A 17,877-nucleotide genomic window follows, 5' to 3' on the forward strand; every position below is an offset into this window, starting at 1 on the left:
GAGGAGGAGGCGAGCCATCAGGATGCTGAAGAGGAGAAGCTCGTGGTCGCCAGACGCAGAGCATGCCAAGGAGCTGCACCACGTGCCAGCCCAGAATGGGCCCGTGTGGGCCTCGCCAGCTCTCGCACGCTATCGCGCCTAGCCGTTCCACATCGTCGTCATGGATGGCCCGCCGCCTCGCCTCGCTGCATCAGCGCTAGCGCGCGCTCAGATAAGCGCTACTCCTTGCGCCACCAAACTGTCGTCGCTCAGCGCGAAGGGATGGGCCGCCGGGATGCGCCTTCGCTCCCACCCGAATTTGTCAGGCTAGCGCCGCCACCACTGCGGCACCAGCGGCGGCAATGGTCGGGCGAGGGTGGGGTCAGAGGGCGCTCGAGGAGGAGATCGTGGAGCCCCCGAAGTCGCCCGTGCGGATGACCCGGGTGGGAGTTGTTGTTCTAAATTCATCTGTCGTGTACTTGGTATGCAGTACTTGTGGAAGCTTGTTACGATAACAAGCCAATCTGAGGCAAGTCTCTTTTAAAAGTTCTAACAATAACACCGGTTTAAAAAAAATCAGGTGTATGCCTTTTGTCTATATTATTATTGTTATTATTTTATATATATATAAGTCAGGTCTATGCCTTTAATTTGTCTTAAAAACAATCTGTAAAACTCACGTGTTGTAATTATTTGAATGCATGCAGATACTAATAGTGACTTGACCAAGTCTCACTTTGTCAACTTAACGAGTCATTTCCATCGATGAACCAATTTGATCAAATATGATATTCAATAACCAATACATGAACTTACTGTGTTACATATGCAGCCCATGCATAACCTCCCCCTTGACTCCTGGAAGCCGTGCTGCGTGGACTGGCGCTCCAGCGGCGCTGTCACCGGCATCAAGTTCCAAGGCACTTGCTGTAAGTCCAGCTATAGCTAATTCCTTTTTGCACCGCCATATATATGCTGTCATGTTTGCTGAACTACTCTTTTCGTGTGCATGTTTCTCAACTGAAATGGCAGCGTCATGCTGGGCATTCGCGGCCGTGGCCGCGATCGAAGGCATGAACAAGATCAGGACCGGGGAGCTGGTGTCACTGTCGGAGCAGGTGCTCGTGGACTGCGACACCGGGAGCGGTGGCTGCAGCGGCGGCCGCTCGGACACCGCCCTGTCTCTCGTGGCCGCACGCGGCGGGATCACGTCGGAGGAGAAGTACCCGTACAGCGGAGTCAATGGAAAGTGCGACATGGACAAGCTCCTGTTCGACCACCAAGCATCCGTCAAGGGCTTCAAGGCCGTGCCGATCAATGACGAATGCCAGCTGGCCCTCGCCGTAGCAAGGCAGCCCGTGACCGTGTACATCGACGCCAGCGGATTTGAGTTCCAGTTCTACTCCGGCGGTATCTACCGCGGCCCCTGTTCCGCGGATGCGACGCAAGTGAATCACGCCGTCACCATCGTCGGCTACTGCGAGGGGCCCGGCGAGGGGAACAAGTACTGGATTGCCAAGAACTCGTGGAGCAACGACTGGGGTGACCAGGGATACGTCTACCTCGCCAAGGACGTGCCCTGGTCAACGGGCACATGTGGCCTCGCCACCTCACCCTTCTACCCAACAGCTTAACCACGGCTGCCATCGATCACAAGTATGATATCTATGGAGATGTGAGGAATTGTTTCCATTTAGCTGCGATAATGCAAAATAAATTTGTACTTCTACTAGTACATTATATTTACCTTTTGATCAATCAATAAATATTAATAAGGGCTTGAGAGTAGTTATTTTTCAAACGTGATACTAGCATTTTGGTGATGGGATCATAAGATCATTCCATGGAGCAGATCATGTGACATTATTAAGTTTGATGACAGAGTTCAGCAGAATCCTATGCCTATACTCAGTGTATGCCTCCGTGTTTCTTTTTTCTGAAAGGAGGATAAGCGCAGCCTCCGTGTTTTGTTGGACTTACGATTACGCGATAGGTTTGATTTTACAGTCAAGCACTTCTAACTTAGACCATCCCCACTCGTTGGCGCTCCCCACGCCCAAATCCGGCGAAATTTTCGTCCGGATTGGAGGAAGATTTGGCGTGGGGAGCGCCGAAGTTCCAGCCGTCCCCCCGGCAGGAAACCCCCAACCTCGACCATTTGACATATTTCAAACAAATTTAACATAAAATTTAACAAGTTTGGCGACCAAAAGTACGAAAATTGCTGAAACAAATTCGGCGATAATCAGTACAATGTTTAACAAGTGCTGAAATAAATAAAGCACACAATTTCACAATTTTTCAAACAAATTAAGACAGACTAGTTGGCGTCGGAGTTGGCGTTGCCTCGGAGCCTCCATATGTGCTCCACCAGATCATCTTGCAGCAGCTGATGCATTGTAGAGTCTCGAATCTCCTGGCGCATAGCAAAGAAGGCGGCCCATGATGGAGGCACCTGGTGATTAGGCTGTGCAAGAGGACCCTCTCTCTCATATGGTGCTTCTTGCTCAGCCAGAGGAACCGGATGCTTTCGCTCATTTTCAATAATCATATTGTGTAGGCACACACAACAGTTCATCACCTCCCACATCTGATCTTTTGACCAAGTCATAGCGGGGAACCGGACGACAGCAAATCTCTGCTGGAGGACACCAAATGCACGCTCGACGTCTTTTCGGCAAGTTTCTTGTTTCTTGACAAACTCGAAAAGTTTGGGGGTGCTAGGGTTGGAGATAGTCTTCACAAATGTTGCCCACTTTGGATAGATACCGTCTGCAAGGTAGTATCCTTTGTTATAGTGTCGACCATTGATCACATAGTCCACCGGGGAAGCATGACCCTCAACAAGCTTGGAAAAGACCGGGGAGCAGTTTAGGACGTTGATGTCATTGTTGGATCCAGGCATACTAAAGAAAGAGTGACAAATCCAGAGATCATGGGTAGCCACTGCTTCAAGTATCACAGTGCAGCCTTTTTTGTGACCCTTGTAAATTCCCTGCCACGCAAACGGACAGTTCTTCCATAGCCAATGCATGCAGTCAATGCTTCCAAGCATCCCTGGAAAACCCCTAGCTTCATTGGTTGCAAGGATCCTCTGAGTGTCTTCGACAGTGGGTGATCTCAAGTAGTAGTCCCCGAACACTGCTATGACGGCCCTGCAGAACCGGTAGAAACAATCAAGGGCGGTGGACTCCGCCATCCGAAGATAGTCATCTGCAGTATCACCGGGAGCTCCATACGCCAGCATCCTCATAGCCACTGTGCACTTCTGCAGTGACGAAAATCCAACCAAACCAGTGCAATCCGCCTTGCATCTGAAGTAGGGATCAAAGTCTCGGATGGCATACACAATTTGCAGAAATAGCTTTCTGCTCATCCTGAAACAACGCCGGAAAACACTCTCACCGTGCAATGGATTGTCGGCGAAGTAGTCGGCGTACAACATGCAGTAGCCCTCCATTCGCTGTCTCGGCTTGCACTTCCGGCGACCTGGTGTCGACCCACCACGTCGACCAGTTACCAGTCCGGCGTACATGCTTGCCAAGCAACCGAGGATCATCATGTGCTCGTCGTCTTGGGCGGCTGCTGCCATCTCTTCTTGCATAAGCTCGACGAACATCTGCTCCTCCTCTTCGTCCGAGTCCATGCCCGGCGAGGCAAATGGACGAACACCTGACGGGCGTGGTCGAGGCAACCCGAGCCGCGAGCGACGAGGAGCCGGCCAAAGTTGGAGAACAGGCCGGCGGAAGAGCAGCCAGATAGGCCATCGTCGAAAGGCGGCGGAATCTGGGCAACAAGCCGGCGGGGTGGTGCCGTCGGCGAGAGAGATACAAGGGGTGGGGAAGATTTTGAGCGACGTGGCGGTGGGGTTCGTGCGTCGAGTCACCGAAAGATCGGGCCCTTCCCCGCTTTTCACTCGTCCGGAGTCCCCGAGCGCGCCCCGGGGGGGCGGGGATGGCGTGGGCTCGCCGGATGGATGAAGGGCCAAATCCGGACGAAAACGAGGAACCGGGGGCGCGACTGGGCCGAATTTCGCCGTCCGGATGGAAAAAACGTCGCTCAGGGGCCTCGTCGGGGGACGAGTGGAGATGCTCTTAGATTATACATAAAAGTATAGTAGGTAGCTAAAGTAGACCGGACACAAGATGCCATGAGATTACAAGGAGAATGGTCTCACGTCCGTGATAGGGGTGGCCCAAGACCGGCGCAAAACATACGAGTTTATCTGCATATCAAGTAGTATGTACGAACATTCTAAAAAAAAGGTATGTATGAACACAAGTTGGCCGAAATGTGTTAGTGTGTTAAACTATTTCACGCTCAACGCGAACGCTAGCGAGCTTACGCGTACCTCGTCTCTTGTTCGCGTTTCTAAATGGGCCGGCCCACTGTCACGAACCCGACCAATTGGATACAGGAGAAGGGGATTTGGGAGGGAAATCTAGGGTTCGAGGAAGGACAGAAGCAGGGGGTTAGAGACGTAGACGATAGTTCAGCTCTTAATTCATCCATCGCCACACAGTTGTCTCGGTTCTGGACATATAGCCCCCACGCACTGCCAGCACTAGCTGGACTTTCATGACATTACAAGGCACTCGGCCCAACTGGCATTCGGCCTGCTACCAACGATCAATACACACATATCAGTAATAGTCACAGGACGTGACAATCCCCTCTTGTTCGGACGAGGCATGTCCTCATGCCAGTGCGATCCTAAGCGTGGAGGAAGACACCTGCATCGCTTCCATGGAAGTGTCCAGCTCCTTATCTTCTTCGACCACCATCGTAGCAGGTACATGTTTCTTCAGCAGCGACACATGGACCACCGGGTGAATTTTGCTCGATGCTGGAAGTTCCAACCTGTAAGCGACAAGACCAACACGAGCCATTACCTTGTATGGGCCAAAGTAGCGAAGTGATAGCTTTTGGTTAGAGCGGGAGGCAACAGATTGTTGAATGAATGGTTGCAGCTTCAGGTACACAAGATCACCAACATCGAACTGGCGCTCAGAACGGTTCTTGTCTACTTGTGCTTTCATGCGTTGTTGTGCTCGCAACAGTTGTTGACGAAGAACTTCATGAGCTAAAGCTCTATCTGACAACCACACTTCCAAATCTGGAGCCTGACATCCAGATGTGTCTGTGATGCCCAGATGTCTCGGTTGATGTCCATAAAGCACTTGGAAAGGGGTGCGTTCTAAGGAAGAATGATAAGCAGTATTGTACCAATACTCAGCAAGAGGAAGCCAGTCAAACGGAGATTTAGCCTCTCCGTTTGTCCATCGCTCTGAGGGTGGTACGAAGAGCTCATATGAAGGGAAGTATCAGACAAACGAAACAATTCCTTCCACAGAGTGCTTGTGAATATCTTATCACGATCTGACACTATAATTTTTGGCAGGCCATGCAGGCGATAGACGCTGTTGATGAAGAGTTGCGCCACTTGCAGAGCTGTAAAGGGATGAGACATCGGTAGGAAGTGCCCATATTTGGTGAAGCGGTCAATAATGACTAGGATCACATCACAGTTGTGAGATTTCGGCAAGCCTTCCACGAAATCCAGACTAATCATTTCCCAGGGTTCAGTTGGAACTGGCAATGGTTGCAACAGCCCCGGGCTCTTGACATGTTCTGGTTTGGCTTGTTGGCATACTGTGCACTCTGCCACAAATCTGTGCACCGACTGTTTGAGCTTCGTCCAAGCAAACAAATTCTTCACTCTCTCATACGTGGCACGCATGCCTGAGTGGCCTCCCACACCACTGCAATGTAATGCCTGCAAAATATGATTCTGGGCTAATGCATTATTTCCAACCCAGACCCGGCCGTTGTACTTGAGCAATCCAGCACTGAGAGAAAACCCTTCAGCATTTGAATGAGAGTCACTCGCACTCAATTCAGTGATGAGTTTCTGAGCTTCTATGTCCTCGGAGTACCCCGCTTGTAGGTTCTCCATCCAGACAGGAGTAACTTGAGATATAGCCGCCACCAGGCCATCATCGTGTTGCCTAGATAAGGAATCAGCCGCTGCATTTGTAATACCTTTCTTGTATTTGATACTGAATTGTAATCCCAACAACTTAACAAATGCTTTGTGTTGAATTCCTGTGAGCAGTCTCTGATCAGTCAAGTGTAGCAAACTCTGGTGATCTGTCATAATCACAAACTCTTTATGTTGAAGATAAGCTCTCCATTTGTTGACTGCCAGAATTATAGCCATGCACTCCTTCTCATATGTGGACAATGTTTGACTGCGAGGACATAAAGCTTGGCTTAAGTAAGCTACAGGATGCCCTTGCTGCATCAGTACAGCTCCAATCCCTGTGTTGCAAGCGTCAGTTTCTAACACAAATGTTTGGGAAAAGTCAGGAATCGCCAACACAGGAGCTTGTGCCATTGCTTGTTTGAGTAATTGAAATGCTTGCTTTTGTTCAGGTCCCCACAAGAACACCACTCCTTTCTTGAGCAACAAAGTTAATGGTCGAGCTAGAATGCCATAATGCTGGATGAACCGTCTGTATTAGCCAGTAAGACCCAAGAATCCCCTCAATGCTTTCACAGATGTTGGTGTCGGCCATTTTGTCACAGCAGTCACCTTGCTCTGGTCTGTGGCTACTCCATTTTTTCCAATCACATGCCCCAGATATTCCAATTCTTGTTTGGCAAAGGAACATTTGCTGGACTTGACATATAGTTGATTCTGCTGTAACAAGGTAAAGACCGCTCTCAAGTGATTAACATGAGTATCCAAGGTGGGACTATAGACTAGGATATCATCAACAAAAACAAGCACACATTTGCGCAGCAGCTCGGCAAAAACTTGATTCATTAGACCTTGAAACGATGCTGGTGCATTGGTGAGGCCAAATGGCATCACCATGAACTCATACAAACCGTGATGTGTTTGAAACGCAGTCTTGTGTTGTTCTCCCGTAGCTACACGTATTTGATGATAACCTGAGCGTAGATCTAGTTTTGTGAACCACTGTGCCCCAGCTAATTCATCAAGCAGCTCTTCCACAACAGGCACTGGATGTTTGTGTTTGATTGTCAACAAGTTCAATTGTCTGTAGTCAACACAAAATCTCCATGTGCCGTCCTTTTTCTTCACTAGTAAGACTGGGGATGCAAACGAACTGACGCTGCGTTGAATGATGCCGCTGGCAAGCATCTCCTTAACTTGATTTTCTATCTCAGTTTTCTGTTGAGGGGAATATCTGTACGGCCTGGCCTTGACAGGTTGAGCTCCATGCACTAGGGGGATCTTATGATCAGCTGATCTAGATGGAGTTAGGTCAGTTGGTTTACTGAATATTGGCGCAAACTCGGCGATCAATTGTTGAATAGCAGGTTCTAGTGTTTCCTTGTTATCATCTTCAACCACATCCAGTTGGTATGTCATACCATCAGGTTTTAAACACACTTGTACCATATGTGAGATTGCTCCTCGACGGTGTAAGCCCTGAAGCTTTGGTAACTGCACCGGCTTGCAATTTTTTATGTTGTCCTGCACCCCATATAATGAAATCCTTCTGCCTCTGTGAGTAAAACGCAACACTTTTCGCCTCCAATGCACCCACATAGGACTGTGATCATCCAACCAATCGTGTCCTAAGATCATATCATAGCATCCCAGAGGAAGGACTTTCATGTCTTGTTGAAACGTGTGGCCCTGGGCACACCATTCTAACTGAGGCACAAAATGGTCGCATGCCATCTTTGCTCCATTTGCCACCACATAAGTAGATGGCGGCATCTGCTTTCGAGTACATTGCAATTGACCCACCAACTCAGAATTGATAAAGGAGGATACACTTCCTGAGTCCACAAGAATTAAGATCTGATGTTTGCCAATCGTCCCTTGTACTCTGAAAGCCCGTTTGCGATTAGCATTTCCCACTGCAAAGTTGCCCAACATCATAAAATTGTCCTCCTCAGTTTCAACTGATTTGTTGCTGGTACTATCAGAACCATCCTGGATCTGCAACACTTCCAACAGCTCTTCAATTATGTGGAGAGGCACAGTTGGTGGACACTTGTGAGAGCGGCTGTATTTTTCACCACAAGTAAAACACAGATTCTTTCTGCGACGGTAGGCTCTGAGTGCTTCAACCTTATCATCCACCTTGACAGTTTCAATACGCTTGGTTTCAGTTCGAGAAGAATCATCACTGCGAGATGACCACTTAGTCTTGCCACTATCCTTGTAATCAGTTTTTGAATAGAATCTCTTCTTGCAAGGTACAGCTTCTTCTTCCTGTAACAGAGCAAGCAAACGAGCAGTTTCTAGATATTGTGGCCTATGGAGCCAAATGGCTGATCTAATATCTTCACGTAAACCAGCAACAAACTCATCAACAAAATGTCCCTCATCTAAATGTGGATTGTGTAACAGTAACTGGTGTCTAAGCCTAGCAAATTTATCCCAATACTCAGACACATTTCCAGATTGTCTAAGCACACGCATCTGATGTCTATAACTTGCTTGCATGTTTTTACCAAAATAATCATGCACTAATCTACACATCACACTCCAGTCCTCTACACGCCCTGTGGTTTCGACACTCTGAAACCACAGCGCCGCATTGCCCTGGAATCCTAAAGCAGCATAGCGAGTGCGCAAGCTAGGCTGTATGCGGAACACCTCAAAGTATGTCTCACATTGTTGCTGCCACAACTTAGGATTCTCTCCATCGAATTTTGGAAACTCGATTTTCGGGGCTGGAGCACGCACACTCTCTTCACGATAATCACCAACATGAGAACGAGTAAAGGCGTAGTTCGAATTCACACCTGTGCCCGGGGTTGGCAACGGGTTCCCAATGATACCCGGAGCGTCCCCCCGGAATAGATTTGCAGCGCGGCGGTCATGTGCCCCATATCCCATCTCGTGAAGCATCCCGAGCGAAGAAGAGGGATCCATTGTTGTTGCAGCACCTGGGGGTATGGCCGCAGCAGCAGTGGTTGCTGCAGCGTGATTTGTCGATGGAGCGGCTCCTGGCGGTGGCGTCGCCGCAGCCTGGCGCGCTGCATCCACCACCCTCGCCTCCATCGCCTCCGTCCGCGCCTGGATTCCTCGGACCGCCTCCTGGGTCTCGATCTGACCCGCCTTGAGAGTATTGAAGCCATCCAGTAGCTGCTTCATCAGATCCGTGAGGCTCTGATTCTGCTCAGTGACCCCCGCCATGGCTTGAGCCACTTGCGTCGTGATGTGCTCCTGGACTTGCGTCTGATTCCTCCGTGGCGCCAGCTTAACGCAAGGGTTTCCCCCTAATCACAACCAACTACACGAGGGTGTCTCGTGAGAGAACTTTGCGCCAAAATTCCGAAGAAATTTGGCACCCTTGGTGTAGAAATCCGAGGATTTCGGGTTGCGAGATGGGAATTTTACGAAGCCCGCTAGGATGGAAATAGCTCTGATACCATATTTTGTCACGAACCCGACCAATTGGATACAGGAGAAGGGGATTTGGGAGGGAAATCTAGGGTTCGAGGAAGGACAGAAGCAGGGGGTTAGAGACGTAGACGATAGTTCAGCTCTTAATTCATCCATCACCACACAGTTGTCTCGGTTCTGGACATATAGCCCCCACGCACTGCCAGCACTAGCTGGACTTTCATGACATTACAAGGTACTCGGCCCAACTGTCATTCGGCCTGCTACCAACGATCAATACACACATATCAGTAATAGTCACAGGACGTGACACCCACTCACATCCAGGTGTTCCATTTTTCACCTGTTTTGGGAAGATTCCAGAATGTTCTCGTTCGCTTCGGTCTGGTTTTTGGTTTTCCGGTTCACGTTGACTTTTACTGTTCTGACGGCTTCTCTTTCTCTTTTTCTTTTATTTTTCTATTTTTCTATTTTCTGTTTTCTCCTTTTTACTTTTTCCTTTCAATCTGGACATTTTAAATTTTGAATAATTTTCAAATATTTGAAAATCTGAACATTTTTAAATTTTCAACATTTTAAAAATCTGAATATTTTTTAGATTTGAATAATTTTTGAATATAAACTTTTTTCAAATGTTGAACATTTTATATTTTTTATTATTTTCTGGATTTAAATATTTTCCAATTTGAACTTTCTAAATTTTGAATATTTTCAAATTTTGAACATTTTCCAGCATTAAACATTTTGGTATTTTTAAATTTTTAAAATCTGAACATTTTAAATTGTCGAACATTTTTCAGATTTGAATTTTTTTAGAATTTTGAACACTTTTTTGGATTTGAACATTTGTTGAATCTGAACTTTTTCATATTTTGAATTTTTTTTTAGATTTGAACATTTTTGAATTTTTAACTTTTTTATTTAAATAGTTTTTGAATCTGAACATTTACATTGTTTGAACTTTTCTAAATTTGAATCTCAGTCCCGTACTTATTTTTTTTACATGATGGTTGTCCCGCGCGTTACAAACAAAAAATAGATCGAAAAGCGAACGAACGATTAGTCCGCCGAACTCCAACGGGTGCGGGGCGACGCGCTAAAGCCGAATTGGGCCGGCCCATCGCAGATGCGTAGACGTGAACGCGCAACTCGCTTCGCTTTGAGCGTGAAATAGTCCAGCCCTATCATCCTTGATCTACACAAAAGACAAAACTGGGATTAAAATGGGCCCTTTTTCTTTTAGAGCTACAAATTCGTTGTTTTGTGTAGCCCAGGATACACCGTATTTTGTAGATAACCATCCCTAAAGTAGATCTTTTTTGAAGCCTCACATTGTGTTTTTCATTTTCCCAAAATACCAGGGTTCATGGACTAGAACCCAAAAAATAGATTTATGATATATTGTTTGTAAATGAAATACTGAATATGTAGTGCACTTTGCGGCGACTTAATAACTTTTCTTTTTTTTCTGGTACTCCCTCCAGGCGGTGAACATAACGGTGTCTTAGACATAGCTCTAGTCAGACCTAGTCCCTAACATTTATATAAATATGATTATTGGCCCCATGAAAATTGTATGTCTAGATTTCTCTTGAATCTGCACTAGTAGTGGGACCGTCCCATGAGGCGGCTCCTAACCGGTTAGGTGCGGCCCAATCACATTCTAATCCAGGATGACCATTCAGTCCAGTATGTTCTGTTTTTTTCTCTACGATATCTGCATGAAACTCTCTAGATGATTGTCACAAGTTTTGAAAAGTGTAGTGTTATAGCCACGAGTATATAACACACTAGGGGCTCAATGGAAATATTCACCTTTTCCACCAAAAGTCGCATCACGCAAAAACGACCTCTATCCAAGAACCCTCAAATCTACATGGAATAAATTACAAGAACTATAAAAGCGGCATGGATACTTCTTCATTATAATCATGATCCATACATATACTCTTGAAAATCAAGAAAAAGTTACAAGGCTTATACAACATCTTTTTCACTAGGCAGATATCCTTTCAATGATTAACCAACGGGAGACAGACCTCTAGGTCATGGTCATGGATGGAGTAGTTCTCCCCGCCGTGCATGAGGCCGCGTTCGGTTGTCTTGGTACGCGGTCTCAGTGGGCTTTGCTTTGGAATTTTAGATACATAGATTGGACAAGTTGAGATGCCCCTCTGTAGAACAAGTACTCAAATCATGTAAATCACAATCAATCAACCATTACACCCTTTGGAGATCACTGGATTTAGTAGATGTGGATTTATCGCTCACTAGTTGTGCTACAACTTTATTCATAACTAGTCAATTCCACATAAGAAAAATCTAATTTGATAGAATTTCTCTTATAACATCCTTATACATCAGCTAAAAACACCTATATTTTGAAAGGCAGCTAAACAACACTCGTGGAAAAGGGAATTTCAAAGGGAAATGTGCCCACGGGGACATCACTGGAGACAGTAGATGTGGATTTAGCGCTCATTAGTTGTGCTATAACTTTATTCATAACTACTCAATTTCACATAAGAAAAATCTAATTTGACAGAATTTATCCTACAATATCATGAGACATCAGCTAAAAACACATATATTTTGACAGACATCTAAATAACACTTGTGGTAAAAGGAATTTTAAAGGGAAATGTGCCCATGGGTACTTGGAGACCGATGACATGGATGTTGTCCATGAGCTCCTGCACCTTGGCAGGATCATTGGCACGAGTTCGCATTAGTGGCCTCCTGATATCTTCTAGTGGGATCTCCATCACCACAGGGTCATTCCGAGTCGCTCAACGGGGACCGTGCAGCTGCACCTACACCATTGAAAATTAGAAGCTGATCACTGGATACTACACAAGAAAATTCTCATGTGATGCAACACTCAACAACATGGTCCGTCATTACCACGGGCGGACGTAGCGTCCCTGTCACATGCCCGGGGTTCAGCCCCGGTCGTCTTAGGCAAAAGTCGATGTTGAGGAGCGGACTTCTGATGCAAAGAATCCTTGTGCCCAGGCTTCAGTCCCGAGCGCCTTAGGGGTGAGTTGCTATTCTTCTTTCTGAGGCGCGAGTCGCTGTTGAACAGTTTCGTTGGGTAACCATCACTTGCTTTGTTGATTTGTAATTTTTCTTTGAGAACTCTTAGTGAGGAAGCATCCCACCAGCCATATAAGGAATATCAAGCAGCGTAGCAGCCTACCAGCCATGGTCCACGCGAAGGGGGCACTACCGGAAGCTCAGCCTTTGATATTTTTCTCTTCTATAATAATATAAATCAATGTTAGAAAATTTAGCTCCGCCATGACATGTAATTTATAGTATAACGATTTGATGTCATATATGTTACTACTCTTTTTAATAAAGTTGATCAAAGTTCAAGTATTGGACTTAGAAGTTAGGATAAAATGTGGAAGTGCACCTATTTAAAAAACGGAACGAGTATATATAGAACTTGGGCACCACGATCTAATTTTGTAATCCTCGCGGAAAACACAGGAGAGGTTGGCACAATTAAAGTTTTTGTTTCCTACCCTCCTGCTAGCGCGAACATTGCCAAAGCGCCTCTCGCATCAATGGGAATCGACATGGGTTGACCCCTCGACCTCTCACGTCACGGCGTGAATAAAACCGCCAACACCACTTTAGTTCCCCCTCTTCATCATCGCACCGGTAGACCCGCATGCCTTGCCTCCTTATCCTGCTCGAGCCACAACCTCCGTCGGCCCATCACCCCCGCCTCTCCTCTAAACCTTCTTCATCTAAGGCGAGCCCTCCTGCACATACCCATGCCCTCAACCCCGACCTCGCCGGGTCATCAGAGACTAAGAAGAAGCTCACCATCGCACCCGAACCTACCCTACCCTAAGTGTATTGTTAGCCTCCGCCGCCAACAACACAGCGGCGAGCCACCTTGTCCCCGGCTCCAACAAGATCCATGTGATGCCTATATTTGTCCAAAAAAATTGCCTTATTGCGAGATGCCTTGTCCCCATCTAATTGGGCATTGTTATTCATTCTTAGGTCCGCCAGTGATCATAACAATGCCCAATTGGGCATTGTTATTCATTCTTAGGTCCGCCAGTGATCATAACAATGCCCAATTAGACACCGTTTGCATGCAATTATCCTCCATTTATTCGCTTCATTTTCCAGATCAACATAATAGTTGAAGGAAGTCCGAATTAAATCATGCCGGATTCAACTGAGCCGCTTTGGTTCCAAAATAGACAGATACTAGGGCACAATATGTCCCAGTGGTACTAAGATTTGTATCCTCGCACCTCATCTTACTATGATTTAACTCAGCTCCATTCGCTCAAGGAATTCAATGAAAATAACACCAAGGGGGAGCAGGTGAAGGTAAACCTACCATTGGAGGACGAGACCGAGAAGGAGAGGCCGTGCCTACCCCTCACGTTCCTTATCTTTGAAAACATTTTTCTTTCCTATTTAGCAACTGATCACAACTAATGAACTGTATGGTATCTTCTTGATCTGTATACTGTATTATATTGATAGTGTATATTAATTTGTGATTCTACCTTGTATATGGTGGGATATACTTTTTAATGACACCAAGCTATCACGGTAGAAAAACAATAACTCATGCCTATCGGCAATCTCTCAGCTTTTGGTGTATGTGGTGTCACTAAAGATATGTGATATCTTCCTCCTAAAACTAAATGTACAAACTAATTAATGTGCTGCACCTAGAGAAAGATATGATACGCATTTAGAAAGATTTCGGGAGATGGTTGGCTAGTAAGACCTGTCCACATGAGAACAAACCTAGGACACATGTGTGAGAGGTGTTATGCCTATGGGCATCTAAGTGTTACGTATGAAATGAACTCACGACATATGTTAACAACGTTGCGCTATATGATGGATCGAGTAATACACTTGCTTGGGTTGGGGTTCGAGGAGGGGGCGGCTGGTGAGTTGTTTATTTTCATAATAAAAAAATTACATCAATAATCTTAATTTTAAACTTTCATATAATTTTATTATTTAAAAATCTATCTAAATAATTGACTGGAAGCTAATGCTTAGTTTTATATTGTTTACCGTGTCCTCGAGGGAAAAATATTTTGTGAAGCTGGTCATCATCGACATAGAAAAAGAAATATTAAAAGCAATCGTCTTTCCTGAAATATGTAACAAAAACACAACATGTTGGCTTATGAGTCCATGAATACGCACGTACATAGTCCCATATGATAGCTAGATGTTGCACTCAAAGCGACCATTTGTTTGTCAACTGTTATGTGAAAGGTTTTGTGCGCCATATCTTATAGATAATCCTGATAAATTATTTGGAACTAGAAATAGAGATAAAAAATCATTAATGTTGACGTGTAATGTTAGCAAGCAAAGATATGCTTTTGCGTTGTAATATGTGGGTCATTAACATACATTTGAATGGGGCATATATAATTGATTTAGCATGAATTACCGTTGACCGGCACAAATCTAAATATATACGTATGATGAAATTTCGTGATAGTGCTACGCATGGGTTTCCTGGTCGCCAATCTAGTGAGAAAAGATATGCTTACCTTCACTGGTGGCGCATCATATATGTAGCATATTTATTCATTGAAAGATATTCATTATTTGTACATACGTACACAACGAAACTCCATTGATGCATTGTCACCTGCAAACAAAACCAGACGCAATTCTGTGTGCTATATACGTGCGAGGGCGGTGGCGACCATGGTTTCAGTCTTGCACTCTAAAATGAGGAGTCGTGTCATGCATTCATACGTACGACAGGTGTGTTCTCTCTAGCAAGGTTGAAATTGATCAACATGCCAGCAATGTTGTGCCTAGCAGTCTTCATGTGCATATTTGGAGGCATGCGGCAATTATTTGGATCACTAAACCAACAAAAAAAATCTCAATGAAATGACAAAATACCAAGGTTAAGAAAGCTTTGGCTTATTCTTTAGAGGGTCATAAATACTAGTTTATTTATAGTTAGATCTTGGACCGACAAACTATTAATGTATCGACTTAATTAGAGAAAGTAGGTGTGCCACATTGGAGGCTATAAGTACACTACCCTACTCCCCACTCTCTCCATCCCCAATCTCTAACCCATCTTCATAGTTCATAGCCTCGTATACTCACAGTTCTCTAGTATCCAACGTTAGTCTCCCATGGATCCAACACTAAACCAGGAGTGGACATCCTCTGAGGTAGAGGAGGCAAGGTCACTCATTGCTACGCTCAAAAGCAACAAAATCATCTATGAAGTTAATGATGACAATAACAAGAAGCACAACGACATTGTGGATGCTCTCCACGTATTGTTCCCTTCAAAAACCATGCAACAGGTAACAGATCTTTACGTCGATCTTGCTATGGAAATGCATTTGATGCAGTGGAGGGAGGAGATCCCTATTATTGGTGGCACCACAAATAACATTTGCACCGTTCACGACCTTGTGAACGGTAACTTTGGGGAGCTGGGGGAGAGTAGTTCTAGCGGTACACATGGGGTTTTCACCATGGGTGACCTTGTGAATGGGTACAACTTTGGCTTACAAGAGGAGGCAAGTACCATGTTTGGTTCTCCAATGGAGGATATGATGATCATGGAGATGGAGGAGGAATTTCCGATGGAGGAGGAACTGCAGATGGAGGAGGAACTACCGATGGTAGAGAATAACATGATGGAGGTGTTAGAGAACAATATTGTCAATGATCAACCAGTTGCAGACCCACATCCAGGGAGATTTTGGATCACGGAGGAACACAGGTTCTTCAACTACTATATTCTTCTTTGTCATGTAGTAGTAATTCTTGTTTAATTACTTATTTTGCATGAACATATATACTAATTAAGAATATTGTGTGGATCTATTATATGAGATTTGTGGCTTTAGTTTGTGATGGTATTGCACAGTTTATATGGAAATTGTCCAATTTCCATTTCGGCTTAACACTAATATCTCAAAGTTTGAAATTGATGGATGAATTCATTTATTTATTTTCTTTCTTCTGACCTTTTATATTTTTTGTTTGACCTTAATAATAGTAGGAATGTATAATGTTGCAGCAAAGTAACACCATGATGAATTCAGCATGGTACTGATTCTAATTGATAAGATAAATAACCGTATCAACTATCAGTTTACCATAAAAAGAACTAAGTTATATGTTTATGTGCAAAGTGCAGTTTTTTGGGGTTATCAATGTTATCAAATGCTTTTCACTTACAGTTTTTTGGGTATAGATATATACTATGCATCTATTACTGTAGAATGAACAAAGTAAGCATATGGAGTTGAAATGGTATCCAACCAAACCTGTCAATTATATAGTTTATGACATGCATACTGATCCATCTATCTATTAAAAGTGTTTCATTTTTCAATCGTTGTAAGTTGATTTGTTAAAAAGATCGTCTCTTCATCTTTAAATCAACAATTAACTTAACAAATTATCTTGAACTTTGTTGTTTCAGGTTGTTTCTTTGTGGGCTGCGTGTCTATGGCCGCGGTGATTGGAAAAACATATCCAGGTACTTCGTCACCACAAAGACTGCAATCCAAGTCTCCAGCCATGCACAAAAGTACTTCAAGGGGCTAGAGAAGAGAGCATTGTCCGGGAGGGCCGGGAGGTAGCGTTTCAGCATCGGAAGTTGGGGACATGTTTAGAATGTTATCACAATAAGGCATGTGTCACATGCATAAACAGGTCATTCTACCAAAGAAGCATTATATGCTCAAGACATTAGGGAAAAAGTTTGTTGTTGGCGCGTCAATAATCTAATCTTTTTCTATAAGAAACGATGTATTTCACCTTCTATCTAAGTGTCTTAATACAGTGTTTGTTTCATGTCTTTATTTCGTCGCTCGATATACTATCATTGTATTAACATACTACGTACAATTATGAAGAAAAAAGAACACTAGAGTAGCGTACATTTTGTCTTAGTACCATCCACTGATTATTTGGTCCTAATATTTCATACATTATTGATTCATTAGAAGATAGCATCACTTCATGACAGAACAACACAAGAACATTAGCTGAGAAGTTTGGTATTTGTTGGCTATATTTTAATAAGATTTGTTTGTAAAATGAATTGAAAAGCTCACTTCGTATTTTGGATCTTACACACTTATATGCATTGCTCTTTTTGTCCCAGCTCAACACTTTTTTTATATTATCTGCCATTTCAATGCCACGACAATATATATACCTAGATATGAATATATAAATGCCAATGGTTGATATTCAATAATCATAGAGATTTAATGTTTCAGCCCGAGAGTACAATAGGATTGCGAGAATACTACAGAAAACCTTGCCCTAATCCTTATTTTTCTATCCTAGCCAACCATCTCCATAATGTAACTTAGTGTATTATTCCGAGCCCTCTCATGAAACCAAGAGTTGCTGATGACTGGAACCCCTCTAAGGTGGAAGGAACTAGGATCAATTGCTCATCTATTGAACAATGAAAACTTCATTGACCATTGAAAGGG

The 17,877-nt window shown here is 44.4% G+C and overlaps 3 protein-coding genes across 3 annotated transcripts; 2 read left to right on the forward strand and 1 right to left on the reverse strand.

Moving 5' to 3' along the window:
* Positions 1 to 828: 828 nt before the first annotated feature.
* Positions 829 to 1,780, forward strand: LOC127339492 (ervatamin-B-like). Its single transcript, XM_051365338.2, has 2 exons — positions 829 to 908; positions 1,012 to 1,780. Exon 2 carries the CDS (start codon positions 1,053 to 1,055, stop codon positions 1,611 to 1,613), a length of 561 nt encoding a protein of 186 aa, XP_051221298.2. The 5' UTR covers positions 829 to 908; positions 1,012 to 1,052; the 3' UTR covers positions 1,614 to 1,780.
* Positions 1,781 to 6,499: 4,719 nt separating this feature from the next.
* LOC139837942 (uncharacterized) lies at positions 6,500 to 9,166 on the reverse strand. The gene has a single exon (XM_071827268.1). It carries the CDS (start codon positions 9,164 to 9,166, stop codon positions 6,500 to 6,502), a length of 2,667 nt encoding a protein of 888 aa, XP_071683369.1.
* A 6,374-nt stretch (positions 9,167 to 15,540) lies between these two features.
* LOC127339491 (uncharacterized) lies at positions 15,541 to 17,010 on the forward strand. Its single transcript, XM_071827269.1, has 3 exons — positions 15,541 to 15,717; positions 15,850 to 16,142; positions 16,851 to 17,010. The coding sequence occupies exons 1-3, from the start codon at positions 15,541 to 15,543 to the stop codon at positions 17,008 to 17,010; spliced, it is 630 nt and encodes a 209-aa protein (XP_071683370.1).
* Positions 17,011 to 17,877: the final 867 nt, after the last annotated feature.

Source organism: Lolium perenne, chromosome 3 (genome assembly GCF_019359855.2).
Source record: "Lolium perenne isolate Kyuss_39 chromosome 3, Kyuss_2.0, whole genome shotgun sequence".
In the NCBI taxonomy this organism is placed as follows: Eukaryota; Viridiplantae; Streptophyta; class Magnoliopsida; order Poales; family Poaceae; genus Lolium; species Lolium perenne.